Raw genomic sequence first — 19,139 nt, forward strand, 5'->3', positions numbered from 1 at the left:
CAGCATGACGTTGACCTCTCACGAGTGTGAAAACAATACATTTAAGGCCCCTCTTTGAGTTTTAACCACAGACTGTATATAAAAAGCTGAGAAGCCTTGACAATTGTGATTTGCACCATGTCAGTTTTTGCATGGAAGTTAACAAACGTTACCTGCAACCAACTACAAGCTGTCAATTCAATACGCCGTCCACTCGTATCCAGTCAGTCAGTCAGTCATCATCTACCGCTTTATCCTCTGCCAGAGGGTCGCGGGGGGTGCTGTGCCAATCTCAGCTACATCGGGCGATAGGCGGGGTACACCCTGGACAGTTCGCCAGTCCATCGCAGGGCCACACAGATAGAGACAAACAACCATTCACTCTCACACTCACTCCTATGGTCAATCTGGAGTGTCCAATCCACCTATCCCCACATTGCATGCTTTTGGACTGTGGGAGGAAGCCGGAGAACCCGGAGAGAACCCACGCACACACGGGGAGAACATGCAAACTCCATGCAGAAAGGCCCTCCATGCAGAAAGGCCCAACCGGGGCTCGAACCTGGGTCTTCTCGCTGCAAGGCGCTGCTAACCACTACACCACCGTGTGACCCCACTCGTATCCAATCCAACTTTATTTGTGAAGCACAATAAAACAACCACAGTAGACCAAAGTGCATCAAAGACACAATAACTAAAAGGCATAGAAGCTCACGTGAGGCGATAAGATTCATCTAAAGCAACTCAAATAAATTTAAAGACATAAAAATGTGGATAAAAAACAACGATGAAAACAATGTGCGTGTCATGCTTAATCACCTACTCTCCTCTAAATGGGAACATACTTTACAAAATTGACATTATGTGCTAAGGAGGTTTTTCCAGAGTCGCCCCCTTACTGCTACCCTAACTGCTACTTCCATCCTACTTCCTTCACTTTTTCAGTTTTTACATACTGTCTGTTTTTAACTGACTTCCCTTTTCACCCCGCTCCCTCCTTGCCCATCAGGAGGGAAACTGTGTCATCTCCCTCCGATTCAGCGGATGTACTTGCACAGTTCGTCTCACTCTGACGATTTTTTTTTCTTTTTCAGTAAACCCCCGGTTTCAGCCTCTTTCTCCTGACACACTGGGATGAGAAACAAACAAGCTGCTGCCAGAAAAATCCCCCCTCTGTAAAAAAAATAAAATACCTGGAAGTCTAAGCAGAGATTAGAGCTACATGTGTATGTTTAAGCGCCACATCTTCACCTATCGGTTTTCTTTCGTCTTGAGGTGATTTTTTTGGACCCAGTGTTTATTTCCTGTGTTGTTCTGTGTCGGGGCTATTCTTACCACTGACCCCCACTTGCTGACCACATAGTGCATCGAATGTGCAGTCATAAAATACACCATGATGAGTCCGACCTGGCAACCGTCACTGAACCTCCAGTCACTCACATCCCTCTGTAGCGCTCGCCCCTTCACTCCTGCCCTTCACTCTCTCCCTTTTCCTGTGTGTGCGCGCTGCTAAACATCTGGAGAAGAGTGATATTCTCCAAACAAACAGACCAACAGCTGTCCACCAGCTCCTGCGTTTCCCCTCGCCATCTCTCTCTTCCTTCATCACTTGATTCCTCCTCCTTCTATCTGTCTCCCCTTTGCTTCGCGGGCTACATTACAGTTTCTGTTTCAGTCATCCTGTCCCCACATGTCTGTTTCTTGTCTTTTCGCTCATCAGCGGTGACGTATCAGTGATAGATATGTTTACAATGCTGAAACCCTGCTGGCATCACCCTTTTCATCTGAGTGACTGACTACTCCAAAATGCACTTTTTAGCTTTCTGGGCCTTTGACACTGCAGATACTTTAAGGGATAAATCCAATTTATTACGACTTGAATCTAGATTTTTGTTTGTTTGTTTTGTATATCCTTTCTGTCAGCCTTATAGGAACACTGTACAAACCAACTGCTGAGAGCTCAGAATAGGCCACCATTGTTAACGCTTAAACATACAGTATATACAGAGGTTATACGAATGTGCAATATAGAGTGTCTTATATCCTTTATACCCTTTTTTCAGCACAACCTAGGCAACCTTGTGAAATTTGGAAATACGTCACAGTTCATAGATCACTTGGCTCGTTATTTTATGAACAAAAAGGAGAGAAAAACTGTCTATTTTTGTGACTTCTACACAATTATTGCTACTTTACATCACAACTAAAAATGTGAAATAAAATGAATCACATTTTAAAGCCTGAATATGTGACCTTTAAACACACACCCAGGATGTCCATATAAGGAGTTGTGGGTTATTCCCACAACAATTTACCATGGGTGCACCTGCGGCAAAGATCTATGCTGCGTAAGCACTAAGGGTTAAAAACAACAACAAAAAAAACCCCAAAACAATCACATAGACCTGTCAAGATTACAATATGCAGACTGCATTTTGTGGCAGGATCTTATTTCCCAGATGAAGAGGCCCAGTTTTGATCACTTTCAGCCCACGCCCCCCCCCCCCCCCCCCCCCCCACAACACACCACACCAGTGGTTTGAATTGTGACATCAAAATTAAACTTACAATATGTCCTCCCTCTGTGCATCCTTTTCAAGCAAATGAGAGGAGTTGAGAGACGGCAGGAATAGCAGAAAGGAGGAAAGAATGAATGCAATTTCCATTCAAAACAAGACAGCATCTGAACTGTGCAACACCTATCAAAACACAAATTTCCATCCCTGAGCAGCGAGGAAATATGAGGAGGTAAGATGGAGATTGGACAAGACATAAATGAAGACGTAGACAGGTGACAGAAAAGCAATAAAACCAGCAGATTTGCAGGTTACATGGACCGCTGTGGATTCTTTCACTGGTATTACTCAAGATGTTATCAGGTGCTTCAGTCACAAGGGATGAATCTGGGGCAATAGCTGGTCTTCGATCAACCACTTGATCACAACATTAAACACACAAGCACACAGAGTTGCAGAAAGAGAGACCTAGAGGTCGTTCAGTTTTCCCCGGTCAGTATTTTGGGTCATGAGATGCCTTTGTGGTTTGAAGCGCTGCACCTGCCTCATTCTGTGATCCAGAGGTCCAGTGTCTCTCGCTTAGTTTCAGCACGAGTCTGTCTTTGGAACTCAGAAGGTGAAACGTAAAACCCTCCCTCTCTGTTTTATGTGTTCCAGACTGAAACCACCAACTCAGCAGCAGCAGCAGCACGCAACTGGTGGATGCATCTACATCTGCTGCAGCGATTTGGGACGCTATCATTTTATTGTGTGACACACTATATGTATCAAACAGCAATTTAGTGTACTTAAGGGGTTAGCATGATTGAAAACAGTTTCTGATGTCCAAAAGGGAATCTTTTGCAGCCATTCAGGGTCTGTGACCTCAGTAGTATAAGTGATGTCCTGGTTCTTCTGCTGCTGGTGTATCACTGTCATCTTAGATTTTATTCATCATAAGAGTTTTAAAAACCGGCAGGCACATACTGTTTGTAGTTGTGCCTCTTTGCCAAATCCACAAATTTTCAAAAATAGAACTGATGTCAGGAAAATATGGAAAACGATTTGGGGAAAAAAGAAAAACACTGATGATTTGTAGTGAAGTAATAACCAAATTATAGCCTATAACCTTTTAGTGTTTTTGAGCATAAATTAATTTAACCGGAAAAGTAAAGTCTGATTCCATCTCTGGTAGAAATTCAGACAGGTATCGTTAAAATTCTTCATGGGTGCAGTGGGTGGGCTGCACAGCTGAGTCTAGCAGTTAGTCCAGCGGTCTAAAAAGGAGGAGGGAGCACAGTTGCTTCAACTGTTGTTGATAATATATGATAGTAAATACTGTAACTGGGACACGCTCCAAAGTTCAACTGGAGCTCTGTTTGCTGACACACTTTAAAGTCATGACTATCAAGAGCAGGTTTTTTTTCAGTCTCTTTAAATCTTTCAATATATGGTTCTTTGATGAAAAAACAAGGTAGAGGCCAGTGTGCATGGAAACGGAGGGAGAAGAAAACGCTCACTGACTACACGAAGGCATGTGAGATTTTAGCAATGCTTTCATCAGCTGCTGTTAGAATTCATTCTAGTTTTGAATTCTAGGTCAACTTTTCATGAATTATTGCTGCACAAACTGTTGGCCATATCGTCCACTTGTTATCCACTTCCCTACAGTACAAGAGTAGCTCATGATCCAACACAAAGTCATCATGAAGCCCGTCAATCGCGTTTGATCTTATGTTGTCAGACTTGTCCTCAGGGATGAATCCTAGTGAGCAGCTGCCTCAATGGGCTGGTGGATCATTAAAACAATCAATGAATTTGAATTGCCCCTGCCAGTGACTTTATTGGCCCTCTGTTTGGCAGTCATTCGGGGTGTTACTGAGCTCATGGTGTGACTGCGCCAGTGGATCAGATCAGGGCATCACGTAGTAGATCGTGGGCTCATTGTTCCAGCTAAATGCAGCTAAACCCAATCAAAACGCTGCAGAACCAGACAGTGACAGACCGTTCCTTAATCGCACTGATCTTATAACAGTAGCTGGGTCACCTCAACAGAGGCTGCTAGTTTGGACCACCATGTTTTTACAGTAGCCCAGAACATGCAAACTAAATATCTGTTGGGTTTCGATGTTAAGTGTTACCTACAGTAGAGTACTCCACTGTGAAAGAATGGTAAGGGGGAGAGACACTCAGCTGCAACAATGCAATTTCACTAACATGAATGTTACTAAATTGTGCACAATCTGCCTTTAACTCAAGCAAGGACAATGCCCTGGATCTATATCATGTTTGTTTTCTTTGAACTACAACAAAAGGATCATTTAGTGAATTTTAACACTATAAAATGCACACTGGTCTTGACATTAGATCCATAAAACCTAAACATAATCAACCTATATTTCCAATCATCTGAAAAATACTTCAAAAATACTTTTAAAAACACATAGAGAGCCCTGTGATGAGCTTGTGACCTGAATAATCAAACAATTCTGAATTATGCTGCTCACAGTCTGAAAGACAGACTGACAGGCGGACAAAAGTGGACAAAAGTGTCCAAATATGTTACTTACTTGGCAGAGGTAATCATACATTACACCACAATATAGAAACTGAACTAACTTGAAATTAACAAATGAAAAACTGATTCTTCCTGTATGACATTTTACCAGATTAACTCAGAATACAGAGTGACAAATATCTCTCAAAGAGCACGTCTGATCCCGGTGTGAAGAACTCTCTGTAATGCGAGGCACTTGAACTCCCTCCCTCTTTTCCTTTCACTTATCTGGGGTATATATTGCAGATAAATCCAGACACCTGGTGAGCAGTGTGGCCACAGGTCAGTGAAGTGCAGTCCCAGGGTAACTGTCCATAGCTCCTCTGCATTATTTATGGACTGGGGGGGGGGGGGGATAGCTGTTCTTGCCTGGGTCAAGGCCGCTGCTACCCAGCTTCAAACATACTCCACACCTGACAAGATAAGCTTAGCCATATCCTGTGTTTGTCATCTGTAAGAATTCAAGACCACGAGCACCTGTGAGAGAAAAGAAGACCAAATGTGTTTCAGACATCGATATGAGACAGAGGCAGCGTACGGCCTTGACAAAGGGAAAAGGTCAATGCGTGATGCGGTAGCTGTCTCTCCTACTTCCACTGCACAATATATGGACGAAACACAAGGAAATAATAAGTATGCAAAAGCTGCCTTTGAGCCAACAACTGTCATCTTAAAGATATTGTGCATAACAACTGAACTCAACAACCTCTACAGATGTTTACAGCCTGTGATGTTGGTAACTCTTATTTTCCCCCATTCAAAATGGCTTGAACATTGTAAATACTGATTCTTTATCAGTAATTGTATCTCTGAAAACTGCACAACAACTATCGTACCAGTAAAACGGTGGGATTACACTTGGAGATACCACGGTTTCTCCTCACATCTCCCCCTAAGTATTGGGAAACTATGTGGTTATTGTAATTAAGTTTGTTGTACCTTTTAACATGCAGTTGCTCATGTACAACTGCAACTTTTTTCTAAATAAACATTTTTGTTTTTGTTCCTTTTAAATTGTTAAACCAGTATTTTAACATGCAGTAAATTGTAAATAACTGTCAGATATTGGTTAGTTATTCTGGTGGGAAAATGGGCAAAAGCACTTAATAACAGGACATTCTCCGTTGTGTTTGTGGTTAAAACGAGAAAAAAAAAAAAAAGTCCAGATGGACGTTTTAAGGGTTAGGTGTTAAAGGGTTAAATGAGACGCTTTAGAATATAATTACATTGTCAGGGATAATGCTGTTAAAAAACAGCAGTGGAACTCTTTGTGGCTTTGCACTGGAGCCCCCAGTGGATCTCATCATTAACTACATCAACTGATGTAGATCTGTTTTGGATCAACAGTAGATCTCAAACTAAACTAAAACATGAACCTGGGAAACAGAGCGTGTGGAGTTGAGAGTCATGTGACGATGTTGGACGATGTCTGATGTTGGACAGGTGATTGAAAAATAGGCTGAAATGAAGGTGATGATTTAAAAAAAGAGGATGCTGAAGGATGAGAGTGAGATAGAGGGGTCAAGAATGGTGGGAAAAAAAATGTGGTTGCGTCTGGGTGATGGAGGAAAAGGGTCAGAGGTTATTGCTCAGCTGCTAAGTGAACTTCAATGTGCTACAGCCGCTGAGATCAAATGTGCTGGTGCTGAACCAGGAGAGGCACAGGATTTACAACACATCTGACGTGCACATCTTTTATCTACCTCTTTCAGACTTTCTTGTTTTTGAAAGAGGTAGACGCCACACACACACACACACGCACATTCCTACCATACAAACTATGAGACTATGCCGATTAGTCCAAGAAGCACTAAATTTTTATTGAACGTCTTCTTTCATAATGTGACTGCAAAGATGTTTTTGTGATTTTCTCGTACTATTTGTCAGGAGGAAACGTTGATAGATGGACTCTGGCTGACGTCTGTGCGACAGGAATACACACAAAAGCATTTTGATTTCTGTCTAAAACATAAACATAACCTACAGCCTGCAAGGGCAGGTGGGCTGAAATAAATAATCCTTTACTAACATTCTGCTCTCTATAGTTATACCAGTTATACTATACCATATATACCATACCCTACACCAGTGGAAGTGCTTCTTTGTAGGATGTTAGTGGGTCATTAATAGGGCTGGATATTGAACTTTAATACCCTTTGTGGTATCAACTGGGTACTAAAAAAACCTTCATTTGTATCACCTATTATTAAAAAAATGTGTTGTCAATTGATGTGAACAGTAAGTAAACTAAGTAAGGAGTTAATCTCATCAGCGTCAGTGAGGCAGTGAATAGCCGAGCGTAGTATCGTATTAGACTGTGAGAAATGAAGTGTATTGTAATTGTTTTTGATGCTGCTGTGTTTATTTAATTCACATTCTGTTACAGAGTTGGATTAAATGTGACCTGTTTTTTATTTTTATTTCATATACATTTTCTTTTTGCAGATCTTTTTTGTTATAATTGACTGAAACACAGTGAAGAGAAGTGTAGGCCTTTTACTTTGACGCCGATTTCATGGTCAATTTTATTTTACAAGGAACTCAGTAAATCAGTAAGAAACAGTATATTCTTTGGGTGGAGTGGCCCTTTCATAAAGTAGGTGTTAATCAGGTATTGACGCTGTATTGAACATTCTTAATCAATAGCCAGTCCTAGTTATGTACAGCAGCTACTTAGTTTATGTACCTCATGCAAACAATTAACACTTTGCTTTTGGTGTGAAAACAGATTAAAACTGTCCGTGGTGGCCTTCACTCACCTGTGAGCTGCAGTGAGCTGATTCATCTGATGGAGGCTGAGCGAACAGGATCTTCCTCTCACACATGCAGGAATGTGGAGGCGAAAGACGCTGCTGCTGTGTTTGCTTGACTTTTGCATTCGCTGCAAAAAAAAAAATTCTGAATGGCGGTGGAATGACTGCACATCTCTGGCAATGTCTCCATGAGATATCTGGGATCAGGAAGCATGTGTGCACTGCTCATGGGCGTTACATGGAGGCGATACAGTGGGGTTTTTTGTCAGGGAGGATGTGCGGTGACGAGAGGACATTTCCTCTTGCATTTAAACCTTGATCTCAGACTCACAGCTGTATTGGTGTGAATTAGAAGTCACTTCCTAAGCTAAACTATCATTTTGTGTAAAAGTCTCTGTGGTATGGCTTCCCGCTTTTCCTCCAAAAATTCATTATCGGCTGAAGAAAAATGTAAACATATGAGGCCTGTGTTTCATGCAGTGGCTCACTAAAAAGAAGGCAATGTCAAGAAAAACACAGTCGGTGCTGTTTGCTTTGTTTATTAGAGGTATACTGTCAAACATTTTTACAAGCTTTTGCTTAAATGTTTCCATTTAGAGAGAAAAATGCAACACTGAAAAACAATTACTAAAGCTCAGCAGAGAACACGTTTAAAGCCCCCGTTTGAAAGGCACTGAAGTCCAAGTTTCAACACATGCAGACACAACTAAGAAAGACACCTGTTGTTACACACTTCAGTAGCTACGATACACAGAGCTTCCAATTGGCTTGTTAGTTGAGCTTTTTTTTTTTAATGGCAACACATCATGTCTGCTATCATGTGTTGGACATGTGTTGTAACACGGGCTGTTACTTCAACACGCTGAACAGATGCAAAGCTACCGTAACTTACTTCATGTCCACTGTCGTCTTCCAGTTTTCTGAATGCTTTGTTGAGTGCAGGTATCTTAAATATTTTCAAGATTAAATACACCATATTGCTGCTATTTAAATACATATTGTGTCTTTTAAGTTAGAATTGCCATTCATGTTCATGAATTATGTATAATCACAAGACGACCGTCACATGGTTTTTCCTCACGTCTGCAAAGGAAATGTACAAAAAAAGTCTCTCTTTTCTTTTTTTTTTTTAAATAATAGTAATAGTAGTACATTCAAACAATAGCATAATAGTTCCTCACCATTATTGTTGTGTTTTTAAATAGCTTGTGATGCAGGAGTGTGTAAGGGTTGAGTTTGCCTTTAATGCTAATGCTCACAAAAACAGATGCGCCTTACTTCTCCGTTCAAATTCTGCAGAAACAACACTGTCACACAAAGTTTAGGTTCCATGCTGGTGCCACTGATGTATTGCTGATGCTGTTGTTCATCAGTAAGTCCATCAGAAAGACATACAATTGTCTAAACTCTGCCTCAGAGCTTAAAATTCATGTCCTCACCTGCCGACTCCAACTGCCTACAATTATGCTTGCCCTCCATGAAAGCTAAACACAGTTCACCTGTCAGAGAGTGACGTGAGAGTGATGTGAGAGTGATATGAGTAACAAACACTTAGATACAGAATAGACACCTTGTGATGTCAAAGCTTCTCATGGAGGAACGTGTAGCCTCTCACATGATGGTGCACGCAGCTGTTTCATGGCTAAATGGGAAATTGAATTAAGTCTAAGGTAATTCCTGGCAGTTTACTTGCATTGATTATATTTCTGCTCGCAATTCTTCCTCTGCCTTATTGTGTCATCATTGTGTAGCAGGTCATGCTACACTCTTTTTCTTTTCTCTTTTCTTTGACAGTTTTTCCTGCAACAGATTTAGCTGATTTACCCACTCCTTTAGCTCCCTCCTCTCCACTCATTCTTCTCATGCTGCTACATTTATCTCTACCAGTCTTTGAGGCTGTTGCTTACACAGTCTATTCTTTTACCTTCTTCTGCCTTCAATGCAAACCTCTATAGGTCACTACCGGCAGCCACAGCCCTCCACCACCATGTCCTGGTAATTCTTCAGCACCACTCGGTCTTGAGGGTCCAAGTAGAGCAGGGCAATGGCACTGAGGGAGGTGGGGACGCAGCAGGCCCGAGGCACCGCTCCATTCACCGAGTTCACCAGAGTTTGCACCATGGCGTGGCTTGAGGAGTTCATGTGGTCCGCCAGAGGGAAGCGACACTCTCCCAGGCAGAAGAAGGCATCATAACCGCTGGGCGCAATGATCCACTTGTGCCAGCCCACATCGTTGAAATCTACATATAAAGGATGACGGCGGCATCTATTGCGGGAAAGGCGCTTCAGTTTTGCAGCACGGCCGCCGTTCCTTTTCACCCTTCCTTTGTCGTTCCAAACCACCCCATCTTTATCACTCCCCCAACCTGGTGCTGTCTTTTTGGCCCTCAACCAGGACTGGTCCCTACTGTGGCCCTTGCTTCTGCTCCTAGGTTTCTCTTTTGTCCCATTTCTCCCTCTCATCCTCTGGCCACCACTTGAGGTCCTCCTGCCATGTTTGACTAAAGGTTCTCCACGCCCATCGTGGCTGTAAGTCACCAAGAGTGGTCTCTCCTGAGCCCAGCTATGCTCATCCTGATCAACAGACCTGCATACCCTCAAGTGACCCTCTTTGTGTTTCTCTGCCTCCCCCTCACTGGCAGCAGAGGAGAGGTTCTGGTCAAGTGGTAAGGAGGTACTGTTCTCAGGTTGGACCTCCAGCAGAAAGCCAAGGCTACCACTCCTAGCAAGGGCCTCATGGAGGAGCTCTGCACTTAAGGTAAACGCCTCCCAGAAATCACTTTCTTTATGGCTATGGAGGCCAGAGGTGAGCAACCTTGTCTCCAGGAGAGTTGGCTTTGGGTCCTCATGGTGCTCAGAGAGGTATAGGTTTATTCTGTGGGGCTCGGGGCTCGGGGAGGCTCTATTACTGCGGAGGAGGCGAAGCTCAGCGGAGAGCACTCTCTCATCCTGAGGGATGGAGGAAATATTGAAGAAAATGTGAACCCTCTTGTGATCATCTGGTATGGGCCTGTCTCCAAGATGCTCTAAGAGAGAGATGAAGAGAAACAAGAGGGTATGGGATGTCAGTGTGGTTTTAATTTGCTTTGTTTGACTTTAGATGCAAGCATCTTTCATTTTTAAAGACTAGTTACCAAAAGTTACCAAGTCCTTCTTAAAAAAGCTAAAGAGGAGGAGAGATTGCAAATTACCTGATATTATCAAATAACTAATAATTTACAGTGACAAAAGGTTTAGAGTAGCTCACCTTTTGGACCATTTGGTAGAACATTTGGGGTTTTTTTCTCCAAAGAAGTACAATAATTAATTTGTCACAAGATGTATTTGTAAAATCCATATAACTAAGGGTGAACCTGGCTTTGTGTAAAAGACAGATGGTTGATGTTTTTTTTTTATTCTTGAGAATTCAAAGCTATTTAATCAATTAAGAAAATCTGGTAACTGCCCCATGCTGGACCTTGCGTCTCTTAACCAAAACAAGTTCATGATAAATTGACAATTTATTTAGGAGAATCTCACCACTCATGTGCAATTATGGTGTATTATTACAAACTTATTTTAGGTCATTTGTAGGCATGTCTTGTAGAGGGTGGCTGTAAATGATTTCCTCTGTGCTGCGACATGAACACCAGGGTTTACAGGTGAAGTTATCCCGATCAAATTTTTGATGCAGGACAAACAGTCCTGGTGAGCAGGCGTCGTCAGCTGTTTTCCAAGCTGCTGATAAGAAAAGCATTATCTGAGTGGAATGAAGGCAAACTAATTGACTCCAGAATTGCATTTTCTTGTCATGAACAATTTAGGCTCTTATCTGATCACGCCAGCTTTTAAAATCTGATTTTGGGGCCTGGTATCAAAATGTATTTGTCTCTCTGCCAAGAAGGTTTTATTTTCTGCCAATGTTTGTCTGTTTATTTGTTAGGAACATATTTTGAGTCATTTTCTAAGAATGTAAGTTATAGCACAAGGCAGAAAGTATTAGATTGTGATGGTGATCAGTATACTCTGGATTTTTGTTAGTGATCAAAGTCAATATTGCTCATAAAAAATCATGTAATAATATCTTATATAGTTTTGGTCATGTATATGAAACCTGGCACTTGATGTGTAATGACACTGTGGAAAATTGAGCAGCCTTGGTTGTGGTTTACACTCTCTTCTCTAGTTAAGAGCTTTTTCCAAGTCAGTGTTCTTATTTCCACATAGTCCATATTGCTAATATAGAAAAGTGTGTTGGACATTTGGCGGTAGTACAGGTATGGGTATAGGAGTGAGACGTTTCTAAAACTTTCTGCACATTTTTGGAGGTAAGTATTGTGAACATGTTATCTAAGAGGATATGAGTTTTAGTGTTTGGATTGTTAAGTGGGGAGTCACAACAAACATCCTCATAAATTAGATCTTTATACTGCATCTATGGCTGATAAAAAAAACACTACGTATGAATATATCGTCTTTGGAAGAACAGTTTAAAGGTCAAACTCAGCTCAAGCGATCATGATTTGGATATTCTAATGCAATAAAACCGGTTTATATTATGGTACCATGATGTGTCAGGGAACTTACCACTGTGGTGAAAGCTGCGTACAGTGTTGGCCTGCTGAATGTGCTGGCTTGGGAAACTAAATGAAGGGTCTTCTAATAGATGGTACTGTTGCTGGTGGAAGCGGTAAAGATCCAGGAGGTACCTAGGCACCGGCACTCCGGGCCGAGGGTCAGGCTGTGACTGCAGGCCCAGTCGGCTCAGGAGGAGACTCTGGATGGTCTGAGCCAGACTTGGATCCAGCAGTGAAGCAGCGGCCGCTGGCTGCGACAAGGAGGAAGATGTGGGGGATACTCTGCCATGGTTGATCTCGCTGGTGTCTCCACCTTGGCGACCAGACGAGGCTTGAGGTAGCAGCAGGACCATGAGGAGCAGGAGGTTAGCAGGGAACATGGTGGACCTGGGAGGAGAGATAGGGAGATGATGGTGGTACAGGTGTGTGGAGAAAAGAGGTCGTAGAAGTGGAGAGGAAATGGTGGACAGAATAAAAGATAAACTTGTCAAGACATGTTTGTTGTTTTAGGTCCTTTAAGGTACTTTAAAGCTGCAGAGTTATTTTGGTTATTTTTATGGATGTTGATGTTAACATTCTGCCTTTGTTTAATCTGTTGTGCCTATCTTTGTCAAGCAATACTATCAGACCTGACTGAGGGAGTGTTTGTGTGTATACATCGGTAAGAAGTGGGGGGTTTTTTACCAGTAGAATTTCACAGGCACTTGTTTTCAGTCACACTCCAACCTGTTTGCAGACATCTTACTTTACTAGCATAAACTTACTAGCATAATGTTGCAGTTGCCTCTTTTTGTCTTGACATAAAAGGAATCACTTCCTGTGTGCAGTGAGGGACCATCACGAGATCACGAGATCTAAACCCAGAGTCGTGTTGAGCTGACGTGCTGTTCTGATTTAGCCTTAGCATGAACACGTTTGAAACATAACAGACGTTTGTTTATATTTAAAATGAATGAGCTACAGCTTTAAATGTAGGTGTTTGTGTTATAAAAAGTGCAATCATGTGACGTAAAGACATAATACAACAAGTTGTTTGAGAAAATCTGCAAAAGAGATAGCTCCTACTAGATGCTGCAGGACTCTGTATATCATGCTTATGTCTTTTCCTTCCTGGACACACTAGTTTCTCATTAGTTTTCAGCCTTCGTGTGGCATATGTTCAAGAAATCTACCGTCCACATGAAGTTGTTTGCTTGATACTCCTGGCAGTAGGAACAGTGCCACTTTGGGGTTTTTTTTCTCCCTCGGTTGATTTATGAGAAACATTTTTATCCCAAGACTCGTATATCTCCCAGGACACCTTAGCAGAAGCAATTAACCCGCCTCTATGTGTACTTTAATCATACTGTGTGTGCTTGCATGTGAAAGAGATCAACACTAGAGTATGACAGACAGCTCGCATTAATCAAAGACTGTGGACATAAGGACATGTAATGTAGTTGTAGGGATTTAAATTGTGGGTATTTGTTTATTTTTTTCGTTCTCTTCCTTTCTGAATTAACCAGACATTTGTTAGTACACTCAACTTTCATTTAAATTACTGAAACAATTTACAACTAATTAAAAGTGTATTGATTCAAAATATAAAAGTCTTATTCAGTAGACCTGTTGTAATATTGTTTACATTACTTGACGTTGATCCTTGTGTAAAAACGCCTGTAATATATTTAACTTACAATCAACTCTGTTGGACAGTGTTTACACTGTGGAAACTGCTGTGCTCTTTGACTTTAGACTCTAGACTTCTCAAAGAATGTTGACATTCCTGCAGTCAGACAAAGGAGCTGACAGCTTGTTTTGCTTCAAGTGGATAGATAAATATTGTCAATATTCACCTGTACATAAAAAGTAAAAATTATAAATGATATATAAAAAAAACAACTAGGAGCAGGAGCCAATATGTCGCATTTAAATGTGTCAGCCATATGCTTGCATTCAGTGTAGAACATGCATGTGAATGTATGCATTGTCTTGTTTTACACCCAGAATCTGGAGAAAACACAAGGAGATTTTTGTTTCTGTGTCTGTTTTAAAGTTTAGAATGACAGCTGACATATGATGGATCTGATGGATTACGTAACGTATTGTACTGTATCTATTACTGTCCCATTTGCTCAGATGCATACAAACACCTGCTTTGTTTATGCCATTGACCCTAAGCAGAGAGTTAACCTACTCTTAGCAGACTCAAATCAATCGATCAGCTTATCTCCCTTCATGACTATTCCTAGTGCGGGAACATGACTACAGACAGGGGGTCACGCAATTATCACTGTGACCTGGCTAACACCCTGCACCTCTGTGGTGCAGCTGTTAATAAATGAGCCAGTAATTAGACACCAGCAAGTTGAGGGCCAAAAGGTAAGACCTGTTGACCTGTCGGGAACAAGACAATCTGGACTACAAATGAGCTAAACCTCTGTACAAAAGGGACGAATAAAAGAAGTATCATGGCGGTTTAATGAACAAGCATAATTTCAAATGAGAACACTGGCAACTATCTCTCTCTCTCCCCTCTCTCTCCCTGTCCACGCCGTTGCTTCGTATCTCCCTCCTCCATCTCTTTATCTCATCTCTCAGAGGGACAGAGAATTGATTAGCTGCTTTGCAGTGAGATAAGAGAGGTGTTTAAAACACATAATGACACTGTAATGACCACTATTCTCACCACACGCCACAAAAACAGCCACACGATCACAGGTGTGAAGGCGTGGATATTTTTATGCATGTGTGTGTGTGTGTGTGTGTGTGTGTGTGTGTGTGCATTGATTATCGTAGGTGGTTCAAAGGGCAGCCATGGGAAAATAAGCCACTTGCAAGCGTGGGATTGTTGCTAGCTATCTATTAAACTCCAGCAGCCCCACCCAGGGCTGCTTCACCTGAGGCAACACAGCAAAGGACAATTACAGATTAGACACTCAGTGCTGGACAGCCTCTCCCATGTACTGTGGAGGCTTGTAAAGCAGGTTAAGGACAGACACACCACCTCGCTCCTGTACTTTCCTCACCTGCTAAACCACCCAGGTGACTGTGAGGTTCAAAGGTTCATGCAACACGGCTGTCACATGGCAGGGTGTGCTGGCAGAAGAACCCAGAGGGAGAAATGGAGGCCTCTTTGCCCTACATCACTTTGACATACATACAGCTTCTCTCATCTCCCTGGGTGTCTGTGTTGTGGCTGTCTAATTTAAACTGAGCAAAGAGGATCCAGGCCTATTTGAGCATCTTCATGTGTTGTGTGCATCGGGCTGCCACCGATCCTGAGGTCCATTCATGTTGACTCACGTCGTCCCTTCAGTTCCCTCCCTTTAGACCAGATTTTTTTTAAATGTATTTCCATATCTGGCATGAAAACGGACTAAAGAAATGTTTGTATCTGTGTGATACGGGGACCAGGAATGAGGTGAGCATCAGTTTTGAGTGTAGAGCTTAGCCTATTAGACATATTGGATGTGACCTGACCTCCCAAGCAGACTGTAGCTTGACCCTGGTGTGTGCAGCAGACGAGCGTCTGCCCTGTGTCTTTTTGAACTCGCTGATTAAAACCTCTGACCTCTAATGTCTTTTGTCGTGTGTCTCTCTCTCTCTGCCTCTCCTTTTATCTGTTTATTTCAAACCCCTAATGCTTTTCCCCTTCCTCCTTCCTCCTTGCATTCCTTGAACTTTGTCCTTTTGCTCTGTTCTCACTGTCGTGTTTTTGTGCTTCTCTGCATCACCTTCCCACTCCTTCTCTGTCTCTTTCCTTCTCCCTCATGAACGTTGCTCATTTTTCCTATGCCTAAAATGAATGGTGTTTTTGCGGAAGAGTGTGGCGGGCTGCTGCCGGGCCAGAGGGCTGGAGTGTCACTGCAGCCGGCTGATTTATCCACCGCTGCTGTCTTCATGTTATGCCTGGTCCCTCAACTTTCCCTTCCTGTTGTTCTTCCCGTGTTTCTTTTCCCAAATTCCTCCCCTTGCTCTCCCTGATTTCTCGCTCCCCCCTTCATGCTCACATTTTTCTATGCTGCCGTCTCATTCTTTCAGAACATGATACATGCAGCTTACATGCCACAGGGTTCACTTTGTCGCTCTGCAAATACTAGAAAATGTCACGTTGCGATGGACAGTGCACGCACACACACACACACACACCTGCGAACACATCTGCTTTTTTTCCCAAATATAAAATGACAAATGAGTTTGTATAAACATGCATGGGGTTATGAGAACATGATATTTATCATGTTTAATTAGTCATTAATGCATGGATTTGGGACCTAAAATGTAATGTGGTGGGGGGAAAAGTGGTTGAAAACTGTTGCGAGTTTAGATGTAGCTCTGCTTTCTGATGAGTAACTGATGAAATCACTACATATTCCAACAATATTCCAGGTATCAGTGACTGCTGCTGTGTGGTTTTACTGGACTCTTAATGACCCAGATGACAAAAAGTCACATACACACACAAACACTTTATGAACAGCACAGGGTTTAACACATTACAATCAAAGAGAGTGAGTACTAACACGTCCGTCCAACCACAAGCCAAGATGTAAAACTGTGGAGGAGCTGGGCTGTAAATATATGACAGTGGGAAGCAGATTTAGAGTCACACACACACACACACACACGCACGCACGCACTGTATAGTATTGCAGTCTGTAAAATTGTGACTTTGTTGGGAGACTATGACCTTAACTTAAATCTATCCTTACCCTAACCTTACAACATGTCTTCACCTTCAAATGTAATGATTTACATAGGTGTTCACTTTATGTTCTAATAAGGACAAAAAGGGACCTAAATGTGAGTGCGTAAACAGATTAAGGTCCCAAACACAACCATTACTACTGGGTCCACAGGCATGCATGCGTGCACACGTGCACACAAACTGCCTGCATGCAGTATTGTACATCTGGGCTTTAGTCTCATTTGACTGAGCTTGAGCTATAAGCATCAACAGGTCTCTGGTCCTCATGCCGCTTTTTTTTCTCAGGTTTCTCAGGCAGGGATGCCCACAGGTCTCCTCTGTATCACAAGTGCATTGTGGTTAACAGGAGGCCCGCCGCCGAAAAGCATCAGTGGAAATACTGACACGTCTGACCCGAGCGCAGAGACTGCTGTTGCTGCGTGTCTGACAGCTAAACCCATGTGAAATACAGAACAAAAACAAACCTCTGCTTTTCACATTAAAGCTGCAGAGTGTTGAGACTGAGGGCCAACTCAGCCTGTGCGTATTGCACTGTTGGTGAATTACGTTATGCTCTTTGAACTCATAATGGGCACATTATTCTTGGACAAGTTGCTTACCGGACAAGATTTTGATTGAGCAACACTCTGTGCCAGAGGTGCATGTAAGTGCGTGTGTGTGTGTGTGTGTTTTTTTCTTTCCCCAGAGTGACTAATGGTTTCAGCAGCACAGTTCCTCTACCCTGTGGCCTGACAGACAGACGTGTGTGTGTGTGTGTGAGTGAGTGTGACTGAGTGAAGAAGCATAAGGATGAAGTACTCACGTCCAGGTGTGATGGGATGTATGCAGAGTCCATGGTTTATCCTTGAGCTCCAGTGTTACGATCCCTCGGCTCTCGCTCCTTTGGACAGAATGGACACAGTGGACTATTTATTTCTTTTTCTTTCTTGGTTTCTCTCAATTTTTTTCACCTGTCTCAGAGCAGCCACTGTCTGTCTCTCCAGTGTAAATGAACAGTAGGTAAAGCTGTTCTCTCCATGATTTTCTCTCCTCTCCTCTCTGCTGCCTCACTCAGCCTCTCATCCTGTTGTCAGTGTCAGATAAGCAAACTCTTTAAAAACATGCACTGGCTTCCCCCTCTGCCTGTCTGCGTGACCTCTGCTGGTAGGCAACTCCCTTTCCCTGTCGCCTGCACTTCCACCTCTACTTTTTTTTAAAACACACTGGCACTGCTGCTGTTGCTGTGCATGGAAGCTACAGGAGGAAAGTGAGTTGTGTCCGTCTATCTGTCTGTGCTGTATCACAGGGAATAACTTCCTCTTGTTCCTTAACCTCCTTACTATGACTCTCTCCCTCCCTCTCCACTCAGTTCCTCCCTTTTGTATCTCCTCCCCTTTTCCTCTCTCTCTCTCTCTCTTTCTCACCCTCCCTTCCATACCCATACTCTCACACACACACACACACACACCTTCCTTTTTTTTTATATACTTTTTTTCATTCTTTTTCATTCACTGACCAGCTGCTAAACTCAGTTTAACTCTAATTGACTGTCCTGGCCACTTAGATCCTCCCAAATAGTGATGTCACAAAGATCGGCCAAGTACATCTCACACACATACTCTCTCTCTCTCTCTGTCACCAGCGCGCACACACACACACACACACACACATACATACACACACATACATACACAGAGGAGACAAAACACACAAGCATGTTGTCAAAGACACATGCACTCGTGCAATCACACATTCCCTCACACACATGCATGCACATAGAGGAGACAAACACACAAGCATATCATCAAAGACACACACACACACACACACACACTGGTCCAGATAACCCTGAGGTCAGAAAACATACTTAGACTAATTATTTTTCCACACTTCCTCCTTTAACAAACTCACCTGCTGCTTTTCATTGGCACCATTTTATGTTTCGGCCAACAAGCTTGCTGTCATTATAAATACGAGGCCCCATGACACTGAATAAGAGCAAACAGATTCAGTTACAAGACACAAGGTATGAATGGATGACTCATAGGGAGCTGCCATGAAGTCACAACATTTGAGTTTTGTGATTGGATGGAAGTACACGTTGAGGTTAAAAAAAAAAAAAGAAAAATG

At 42.5% G+C, this 19,139-nt stretch overlaps 1 protein-coding gene across 1 annotated transcript; it reads right to left on the reverse strand.

The window, feature by feature from the left end:
• Positions 1–8,307: 8,307 nt before the first annotated feature.
• bmp16 (bone morphogenetic protein 16) lies at positions 8,308–18,340 on the reverse strand. The gene is made up of 3 exons (XM_058634863.1): positions 17,833–18,340; positions 12,351–12,727; positions 8,308–10,810 (listed from the first exon to the last, which is right to left on the reverse strand). Exons 2-3 carry the CDS (start codon positions 12,718–12,720, stop codon positions 9,744–9,746), a joined length of 1,437 nt encoding a protein of 478 aa, XP_058490846.1. The 5' UTR covers positions 12,721–12,727; positions 17,833–18,340; the 3' UTR covers positions 8,308–9,743.
• Between the last annotated feature and the right edge of the window lie 799 nt (positions 18,341–19,139).

The sequence above is a fragment of the Solea solea genome, chromosome 7 (genome assembly GCF_958295425.1).
Source record: "Solea solea chromosome 7, fSolSol10.1, whole genome shotgun sequence".
NCBI lineage: Eukaryota > Metazoa > Chordata > Actinopteri > Pleuronectiformes > Soleidae > Solea > Solea solea.

Bases quoted from the DNA above. Each gene is read 5' to 3' on its own strand.
- bmp16 (XM_058634863.1), bottom strand. From the start codon at position 12,720: ATGTTCCCTGCTAACCTCCTGCTCCTCATGGTCCTGCTGCTACCTCAA. The intron at 10,811-12,350 runs GTAAGTTCCCTG...TCTCTCTCTTAG, and splicing joins ACGCAGCTTTCACCACAGTG to AGCATCTTGGAGACAGGCCC.